A 10,836-nucleotide genomic window follows, 5' to 3' on the forward strand; every position below is an offset into this window, starting at 1 on the left:
AAATTAAACTTTTACAGAATTGGAAATGCACATGGTTGGTCAAAATAAACCCAACAGAAAAAGGTTATATAGGAATAACCAGTGAGGGAACAGCAAATGACTGGAAAACACGATAGGGCTGCTTAAAAAAAAACTTCAGAAGCACATATTGAGGGAGTTACATAAAAACTAATAAATGTTAGAGATTCTCTACCCAGAAATATTTCCAAACACAAGAAAATATAAATATTAATATAAAACATCAGTGTGCACCCAGATCTTATGAGATCTTACAAACTTGGGTGTTTCAGTCCTAGTAAGAGACAATGCCGAGGGGAGATGTTTGAATAATCATTTCACCATCACACAATGCCACTCCGATAATCTAGAGTATGAACGGGGACAGGCAAAAGCTTCACGTAATATCATACTCTCAAGGGAATGGGTGGAAAGATGTTATTTACTAGTCCCTGGTACATTCAGCCACTCTGTCTACCAGGTACCAGATAAAGTTCTCATCTTGGATCACTGCTCCAAGAATTAAAATTTGTCATTCTTTTCCCACCCCTCACACTCCAGCACTTGAACCCTCTTACTACATCAGAATTCCACACTGTTGATAAAAAGAGTCAAACTCGTAACATATTTGAAGAGATTTATTCTGAACCAGATATGAGTGACCACAGCCCATGACACAGCCCTCAGGAGACACTGAGAACACGTGCTCACCGTGGTTGGGGCACAGGTTGGCTTTATACATTTTAGGAAGATAAGAGACATCAATGAAATACATTTAAGATATACATTGGTTTGGTCCAGAAAAACAGGACAACTTGATTCAGGGTTGGGGAGGAGGAGCTTCTAGGTTTTAGGTAGATTTTAAAATGTTCTGATTGGCAATTGGCTGTTATCAATAGAAAGGAATGTCTGGGTTATGATAAGAGGTTGTGGAGACCACAGTTTATCATGCCGATGATGCCTCCAGGTGGCAGGCTTCAGAGAGAATAATTCTGAAAGGGAAGAGACCATAATGAAGAATGTTCAGTGCCCCCTTGCCATCATGGCCTGAATTGGTCTTTCAGGTTAAATTTTGAGTGCCGCGGGTAAGGATAGTGTCCATTAAGAAGATGTTTGGGGTTGGGTTGGGGGTCTTTGAAGTTTATTTTTGCTTTATGACACTTAAAGTCTTGAGAGGAGACAGAAACCCCTTCCCTCCCTGGAACAGAACAGTGCTCCAGTCACCCTGGCAGTTGGTCATGGACATGAGGCTTAGGCTCCACCAGTCAGACGACCACCTACGGGACCCCGACCCAGGACGAGGCTGTGACTGTGCAGAACGCATTTTAGTAAAGATGACTGAGTGACAGTGGTGATGTCCAGTTTCCAGGTGCAGCAGTGACATCTGTCCTAGCCTCAGGGCCCAGTGTCCAGTACCAGGTGTCAGAGGTGTGAGCAGTGGTGTCTGTGCTCAGCAGCAGGGGCAGTTGTTTCTAGGAGGGACCTAGGGTGGACTGTGGATTCTGTCTCTGGGACAAATAAAAATGTAAAAATTTTACAGGTAAAATTTTTAATTTTTATAATTTTTGGTGATGCAGTTAAATTTTAATACACTCATATTTCATTGATTCAATCAACACAAATTAAATTAGTGCCTATGATGAACCAAGTGTGCCCTCATATGCTCATGTGCCTGACATTCTAGAAGCTTCACAAGACTGAGATGGAGCCACTGGAGTTTTTTTTTTTTTTTTTTTTTTTTGAGACGGAGTCTCGCTCTGTCGCCCAGGCTGGAGTGCAGTGGCACGATCTCTGCTCACTGCAAGCTCCGCCTCCCGGGTTCACGCCATTCTGCTGCCTCCGCCTCCCGAGTAGCTGGGACTACAGGCGCCCGCGACCACGCCCGGCTAATTTTTTTTGTATTTTTAGTAGAGACGCGGTTTCACCGTGTTCACCAGGATGGTCTCGATCTCCTGACCTCGTGATCCGCCCGCCTCGGCCTCCCAAAGTGCTGGGATTACAGGCGTAAGCCACTGCGCCTGGCCTACTGCAGTGTTTTATGTGAAGAAATAACACACTCCGTGACAGAGCAGGAGCATCACCATCTCTGATAAGCCCCTCATTCTAAAGTTCACCTTAATAAAAAACCGCCTAAATCCAAAGGGCATCAGCCTAACGGCTAAGGTCAGCACGACCATAAGCCACAAATAACATCTTCAACCAGAAACATTCCAAAGTCCTCCTGGACCAGAGACATGCTAGCTTCGAGAAAACGCCCCTCCGGCTGGCCGGGAAGATGTCTGCCCCAAGAGAAACTCACCTCCCCCAGAAACATTCCAACCCTGCCATAAAACTGAGGGGGATCACCTCCCCACAACACTTTTCTACCTTCCAGCACTTTCTTTCCTTAATCTGCTTATAGTGTATCTATCGTCTGCCTCTTTCCACTGGAACACATGCTCCACAAGGCCAAAGATTTTTCTGAGTTTACTTCATTTATGTTCCCCAGATGCAGAACCACTCTGTCCTACGTCTGTCAGACAACAAAGGTCAGCTGAATGAATGATCACTTTAGAGGACCTCCCTATTCTAAAGGCAATAGCTTTATTAACATAGCCTTAGGCCAAATGCTGTTTTTGTGACAGCTACAGCACAAGGTCCCCTCTCTGCCTTGATCTCTTGTATCTCCATCTCTTAATGGAGAATCATTTGTGTAAAAATGTAAAAATAAGATCATTTCTGCCTTGATTGTAATTGTAATCTGTAATTAAATATATGTGCAGATTTACCCCGCCGGTCGGGCCCCTCGCTGCTTCCCGCAGAGGCCGTTTCCCTCCCGACCCCGCACTCACCTGCGCAGATCTGGGTCAGGGCCAGGACCCCCGAGAGCAGCAGGAAGAGGGTTCGGGTCGCCATGAACCTTAACTTTGGCGTCTGGGGAGAATGAGTCCCGATGGGCCGGCGAGGACTTTAAAACCAGGAACCACGGCGACGCTGATTGGCTGATCTAGGAACCCAACACCCAATGGAAGTGAGAACTGGGGCCGCGTCATGAGTATCCAGGAAAAAGGACCTGACACAGGTTGGGAAAGTTAGGGGAGAGAAAGGGGAGTTGGGTCCCAAGGCTGAGCCGCCCCACCCCAGACACCGCCCTCGGGGCCTGAAACCCAGAAAGCCAAGTCCCCGGGCCCTGGGACTTGGCTCTTACCCGCTTCTTTTATATCAAAGGCTCTGTCTCGATGTCTTCCCGAATCTTGGCCCCGGAGCTATCTGAGAAACCAGGGAAAAACCCTCGGCATGGGCTCAGTCCGTCTCCCGTCACTTTTCATCCCAGAATCCCCCTCCCTGAACTGGACTTCCTGCCTCCCACTCCTTGCCTGTCCCCTTGGACTCTTCTAGAAGAGAACTCACCCAGGAAGCTTGATGCCACAGAGTGAGCTTGTCCTGGGAATGGAGGTGCAAAGACAAGGGTTATTTTTTCTTTAAATCTGAAAAAGTTGTGCACCTGGGGATTTATTTATGTAGTCTTTTGTCTTTGCAGGTATTTGTTTAGGAACAAAAGAAAGGCAGTTTTTCCATGACTCAGATTAATCTGGAGCAAATCCCTGGAATACTGATCAGCAGTCCCCTTTGACCCCTGCAGCAGCCTTGGGCACTGTGACTTTTTCTCTCAGGCCTTGTTCTCTTCCTCACACTCAGTGTGTGTGGGGGTCTGATTCCCGCTCTTCTGAGTCCCTCGGCCTCCACTCAGGTCAGGACCAGAAGTCGCTGTTCCCCCCTCAGAGACTAGAACTTTCCAAGGAATAGGAGATTATCCCAGGTGCCTGTGTCCAGGCTGATGTCTGGGTTCTGTGCTCCCTTCCCCACCCCAGGTGTCCCGTCCATTCTCAGGATGGTCACGTGAGTGCTGCTGGAGTGTCCCATGAGGAGTACAAAGTGTCTGAATTTTCTGACTCTACATTTTTATTTGACTCTGAGAAAGAATCCACAGTCCACCCTAGTTCCCTCCTAGAAACAGCGGTATCTGCCTTATAGAAAGAGATAAGCACAGAAGCCTCTGTCTCTATGGAGATGGGGTGCACCATCCTCCCAGCACGTGGACATGTGGATGTGCTCACCAATTGGGAAGCTCTCCAAAACCCACTGTCTAGAGGTATCTATGGAATTTTCATTGTGTAGGCAAGATTGATTAAATCATTGGCCATTGATAACTGAGCTCAACTTCCAGCCCCCTTTTGTTTCCCAGGGGATGGGGGTGGCAGTGAAAGTTCCAATCCTCTAATCATATCTGGTGTTTCTGGCAAGCAGCCCCCATCCTGAAGCTATCTAGGAGCCCCTCACCCCATAGTCATCTCATTGCCATATTAAAGTCATGCTTATCACTGAGGGGACTGCAAGCGTTTTAGGACCTGCCTGTCAGGGAACAGGAGCAAAGATCAAATATATTTATTGGACCACAGATCACTTCCTGCCTTTAACCACATTATCTCTTCTTATAATTTCTATTTATTTATTTATTATTTTATTTTAGAGACAACGTCTTGCTCTGTTGCCCAGGGTAGAATGCAGTGGCACAATCATAGCTCACTGTAACCTCAAATTCTTGGACTCAAGTGATCCTTCCGCCTCAGTCTCCTGAGTAGCTGGCAATACAGGTGCACACCACCATGCCTGACTAATTTTTAAATATTTTGTAGAAATGCAGTCTCATTATGTGCCCCAGGCCGTTCTCAAACTCTTGGCCTCAAAAGCAATCTTCCTACCATGGCCTCTCAAAGTGGGGAAATTATAAATGTGAGCCCCTTTGCTTGGCTAACCACAGATCTCCTATAGCAGAAGAATCATAACAGTAAAAAGATACTGGTGCATTACCAGAGTCCTGTTTAGTCATTATCAATTAGCCCATTGCAGTCCAAAAATAGCAATGGTCTCAGCAACATATGGCTGCAACCTTGCAGACATCTGGTAAAAATGAGATAAAAGACAATTCATCATTTGTTTAAACCTCTTTTGAGGAGTTCATGTTATATTGGATTTTCCTCATTACATACCCCATTTATTCATTCATTTCACCTCAGCTACTATTCTTCCTCTTCTGCATTTATACCAAATATTTCTCGTTTTGGAAGGGGCATTAGGTTCTCCTGCTGTGCTGGCCTCACCTGCAGGGAGCTATAAGTGCTATTAACAACGACTGTCTTCCATCAGTCCATTTCAGTTCACAGAGGTTAGGGTTATGCAGGCAGAGAACTGGTTGGCTATCTGGCTTCCAGGCAATACAGTTTCATTCAGTGTTAGCTCCAACTTTGCCAGATGCAGTGAAGGCACATCTACTTCTCCAGGCCCTTAGGAAGCCTTGCATAATGGTTTTTAAAGATTTTTTTTTTTTTTTTTTTTTGAGACGGAGCCTCGCTCTGCCGCCCAGGCTGGAGTGCAGTGGCCGGATCTCAGCTCACTGCAAGCTCCGCCTCCCGGGTTCACGCCATTCTCCTGCCTCAGCCTCCCGAGCAGCTGGGACTACAGGCGCCCGCCACCACGCCCGGCTAGTTTTTTGTATTTTTAAAGTAGAGACGGGGTTTCACCGTGTCAGCCAGGATGGTCTCGATCTCCTGACCTCGTGATCCGCCCGTCTCGGCCTCCCAAAGTGCTGGGATTACAGGCTTGAGCCACCGCGCCCGGCCGGTTTTTAAAGATGTTAACAGCTTCTTGCTTAGGAATAATTCCTGTTTCTGGACTTTTATTTGCATCCCTAGTCCTGAGACCACTGCATCGGGTATGAGAAAAGCAAGTTGAGGTAAAGTATAGTCATCAATCTAGTGTCTTCCGGCCTTGGGAAGGATTGTATGTGGAGTCACACCAGCACCTTTCCCCGATCCAGCAGGGAAAAAGAGGACACTCTCTAGCGGGGACACTCCTTTGTCCACACTCATGTCAAGTGTGAGCACACTCATGAAGGTGTGTAAGCCCGCCCTTCATGCTTATGTCTCCCTACTCCTGATTTATACACTCAATGTTTCAATTGACTATTTTAATTCTCTCTGAAACTCTTCTTCTGAGGAAGAAATTTCTTTGACCATTGTTGAACATTGTGGGCAAGTTTGTTTCCTGGTGTAATGTGGCTCAGTGGTCCACATGGTGGCCATACCTCCCATTCATGTTTTTTTTTTTTTTTTTTGTCTCTGTTTGTCTCTGTCTCTTTTCTTGTTAAAGAGAATACTTTTTTTTTCTTCTTTTGAGACAGAGTCTTGTTCTGTTACCCACGGTGGAGAATAGGGGTGCCATCTCGGCTCACTGCAGCCTCTACCTCCCAGGTTCAAGCTGTTCTCCTGCCTCAGTTTTCTGAGTAGCTGGAATTACAGGCGCACACCACCATGCCTGGCTAATTGCTGTAGTTTTAGTTGAGACAGGGTTTCGCCGTGTTGGCCAGGCTGGTTTCAAACTCCTGACCTCAAGTGATCCATCCGCCTTGGCATCCCAAAGTGCTGGGATTACAGGTGTGAGCCACTGCACCCAGTCTTGTTAAAAAGAACAGTTCTTATGAGTATTTTGTGCCTGTGAGGTTGGGGATGCAAGAGGAATATGTCTTGATTCAGCCCATCTCTGGATGGCTGCAGCCCCAGTGTCTACTTACTTTGTAGACCCCGGTGATCTTCACAAATAAACGTAAATTTTTTTGAGATGTGGTCTTGATATGTTTCCCAGGCTAGACTCAAATATTTCTCAGGCTGAACTCAAATGCCTGTACTCAAGATATCCTTCTGCCTCAGACACTCTCATAGCTGGAATTACAGGTGCACCTGGCAAGCACTTAGAGATAAATGCTTGTTGATTTCAATCACCTTCCAAACCTGGAGGGGAGTTATTCTGATGGGTATTGTATAGCACTGAGGGGATGATACTAAACCATTCATGAGAAACCACCCCATGATCGAGTCACCTCCTGCCAGACCCCAACTCCAACATGGGGAATTACATCTTGACATGAGATTTGGATGGGGACAACATCCAATCTATATCAGGCATCAACATGTCTTACGTTAATGCACTCCTCAAATTACCATAGTGATTTCCATAGGACTGTGTCTCATATGGGCATTCTTTTCATAGGCCAGTTTTCCATTGCTTTCTTAATTAATTATATGGCCAGTCCATCAGTCACTGCCCATAAGTCAGTAAAAACTAAAACATGGTAGCTTTTATCATTGTTCAATTCTTCCATCACTGCTAAGAAAACACCCTGCAATTCAGTCCACAAGAGCTGTTCTGTTTTTATCTTCTTTGATCAAAGGGGTGGACTTCCAAACAGGGTGTTGTCCATTCATCTTGCAAATGCTGTACACAAACCAACCAGCTCTTTATGGGTCAGGTGACTAATACTGCAGTTCAAATCCCAGGACAGAATTCCATCTTGCTTGGGGAAGGTCAGTGTTTCGTTCAATTTACACCTTCAATGAACTGAATGAAGCCTGTCCACATTATAGAGGTCAATCTACTTTACTCAAAGTATAGCAATTTATATCTTAATCATATCCAAGAAACATCCTAAAAAAATCATCCAGAATAATGCTTGACCACCTATCTGGGCACCAGGTCCAGGTGACAAATAAAATTATTTATGACATTCTTCAATACAATAATATTCTAAGGAAATTAGCCTTTGTAAAACAAAGAATAAACAACTGTTTCTGAAAATTTATTCTGAAAATTTTCATGAAAAACCAATCATCAACAAACTCTCCCTACAGATTGTTTCCCAAGTTCACTTTATAGTTGTGAGTGATAGTAACGTGTATTTGTTCAAAACCAGAGAAGGAGAGAAAATTGAAAAAGCAGAAAGCAAACACAAAAAACAAAAAACACAAAACGTAAGAAGAATAATAAAGATGACCGTAGTTATTTCACTGGAAACAATGCAAATGAGGAGACAGATAAGCAACATCTCTAAAGTTCTGAAAGGAAAATGCTGTCAAACTAGATTCTATTTACAGAAAAAAAAAACTTTAAAAAACATATATGTATATATGTATAATTTTAATTGACAAATAATAATACATTCATGAGGTACTGTGTGATGTACTGATATATATATACCATGTGTAATGATTACATCAAGCTACTTAATGGACTCTAAAGATATCTATCAAAAAATACAGGGATTTTAGACTTATAGGGAGTGAAAAAATACATAACCAGCAGACATGAACTGTAATAAGTGGTTCAGTCCTTCAGGCAAAAAGAAAATGATACCAAATGCAAATATGTAATGAAGAGCACCAGAAATGGTAAGCACGTGGGTAGATACTTAAGATTTTTTCATAATTTTTAAATCTTATTAAAAGACAATTGTAATGCCTCCACCAAAAATGGTAGAGAACTCCAAAAACACACTCCCACACTAAAGCAACTGTTAATCTGGAAAAAAATAACAAAATTAAGTTTTTCTGTACTCTGGAGCCTATGAATTTTTTTTTTTTTTTTTTTTTTTTTTTTTTTTTTTTTTTTTTTTTTTTTACAACAACCAAAGTAGTGCTTAATGAAAAAGGAACTCTAGATTTTAGTAAGAGAGCATGGTGCCACTATTCCTTAGCCACCTACTCACTCCCATCCCTACACCCTCAGCTATGAGGCAGCCATGGGGATGGTGGCCCACATTCCTGGTGTAGTTTCCTGATGCCAGAAGAGGCAAAATGAACTTCCTTTTCAAATAATTGTGTTTGTGTCCTTTGACATGTATGATAGCCCCCAAAAAGATCAGCTTAGAGGCTGGTCTTTGCTTCACTCCTCTTGGAACTTTATTAAGATTGGAATGGTCTCCATAGCTGTTTGTCAAAAGCATTTAAAGGCAAATACTAGTCACAGATGCCTGGGGCATGGAATGACGGATGGGTTAACAGCAGACAGACTGAAAAGCCTCGGAAGGTAGAGTCTGGAGATGGAGATACATAAGGCAATATGGCTTTCAAAATATCCCGCATATACTGAGGAAATCAGAATGCCACATACATGGCCAGGGCCAAACACATTCTTTAAAAAGACCTGAGATGACCTTAGACTTTTACCTCTGGGTGATCTTTAGCCTCCAAGTAAGCAGCCAGTGAAGGTTAAGGTGGTCGTCTAAACTGCCTGGTTAAGTGTCAAAGGAGTATCCCAACTCAGAGTCCATCTGCAAAGTCTGGGAGGCATTATTTATTTATTTTTTGGCTCCAGCTGTTTAAGGAAACTTCTGTCAAATCACTGGTTGACCATGAAGCTCATAGAATAGATTTTAGTGGCCACACATGACAAAGAAAAAGCTTAAAAAATAGTGTAGTAAAGTCACTAAGAAACAACTCCATCCACAAGTGGCAACAAGAAACTCTGGGGAGTGGAAAGAATATAGTATCCAGAGTTACTAAATTGTTGTATTCAAAGTGTTCAGTTTTCAACAAAAATTCTTGAGGTATTTAGAAGTTTAAGAAAATGGCCCATTCACAGAAAAAAAAAAAAAATCAGCAGAAGCTGTCCCTAAGGAAGCCAAGTCATTAGATTTACTAGACAAAGACTTTAAACCAATAGTTTTAAATATGCTCAAATAAATAAAAAAGACCATGGACTATATATACTATACACACACACACACATATGAACTGGAAGAACAGTATCTCACCAAATAAAGACTGTCATTACAAATATAATAAAGAAACCGCAATTCTAGAAGGGAAAAGCATTATTACTGAAAAAAAATTCATTAGAGATGTTCGATAGCAGACTTGAACAGATAGAAGAAAGAATCAGCAAACTTGAAGCCAAGTCATCTTAAATTGTAGACTGTGAGGAATACAAATGAAAAAAAAGATAAAAAAATAGTGAACAGAGCCTAAGGGACTTGTGGGACACCATCATGCTTACTAATATATGCAGAGTTTAGTGGGCAGAAGAACCAGCAAATTGAAGATAGGCCAATTAAGATTATGTAATCTGAAGAGCAGGAAGAAAAAAAAATAAAGGGAAACGATCAAAGGCTATGACACCTCTCTACAGCATCAAGTGGACTGACAGATGCATAATGGGAGTCCCCAAAGTAGAGGAGAGATAGAAAGAGACAGTAAAAATATGGGGTAATGTTGGGAGCAAGCCCCCCAAAATCTGGCCATAAATTGGCCCCAAAACTGGTCATAAACAAAATCTCTGCAGCACTGTAACATGTTCATAATGGCCCTAACGCCCACACTGGAAGGTTGTGGGTTTACTGGAATGAGGGCAAGGAACACCTGGCCTGTCTAGGGTGGAAAACCGCTTAAAGGCATTCTGAAGCCACAAACAATAGCATGAGCGATCTGTGCCTTAAGGACATGCTCCTGCTGCAGTTAACTAGCCCAACCTATTGCTTTAATTCGGCCCATCCCTTCGTTTCCCATAGGGATACTTTTAGTTAATTTAATATCTATAGAAACAATGCTAATGATGAGTTTGCTGTTAATAAATACGTGGGTAAATCTCTGTTTGGGGCTCTCAGCTCTGAAGGCTGTGAGACCCCTGATTTCCCACTTCACACCTCTATATTTCTGTGTGTGTGTCTTTAATTCCTCTAGTGTCGCTGGGTTAGGGTCTCCCAGACTGAGCTGGTCCTGGCAGGGTAACATAACAGGTGAAACCTTGCCAAACTTGATAAAAATCTGGGAATCTACACATTCAAGAACTTCAATGAATGAACTCCAAGTGGAATAAACTCAAAGACATCCAAACCAAGATACATTATAACCAAACTGTTGAAATAGAAGCAGAGAGAACTTGGACAGCAGCAGGTGACAAATAATGCATCATGTACAAGGGATCCTCATTGAGATTAACAGCCAATTTCATACCAGAAAACACCGAGGA

At 43.1% G+C, this 10,836-nt stretch overlaps 1 protein-coding gene across 1 annotated transcript in view; it reads right to left on the bottom strand.

Moving 5' to 3' along the window:
- The window catches only part of LOC102144416 (MHC class I polypeptide-related sequence B), a 47,650-nt gene extending 44,729 nt beyond the window's left edge, over positions 1–2,921 (bottom strand). The window contains exon 1 of the mRNA XM_045390129.2: positions 2,829–2,921. Within this exon, the coding sequence (XP_045246064.2) occupies positions 2,829–2,892 (64 nt within the window). The 5' untranslated portion in view covers positions 2,893–2,921. The remainder of the gene's footprint in view (positions 1–2,828) is intronic.
- Between the last annotated feature and the right edge of the window lie 7,915 nt (positions 2,922–10,836).

The sequence above is a fragment of the Macaca fascicularis genome, chromosome 4 (genome assembly GCF_037993035.2).
Source record: "Macaca fascicularis isolate 582-1 chromosome 4, T2T-MFA8v1.1".
NCBI lineage: Eukaryota > Metazoa > Chordata > Mammalia > Primates > Cercopithecidae > Macaca > Macaca fascicularis.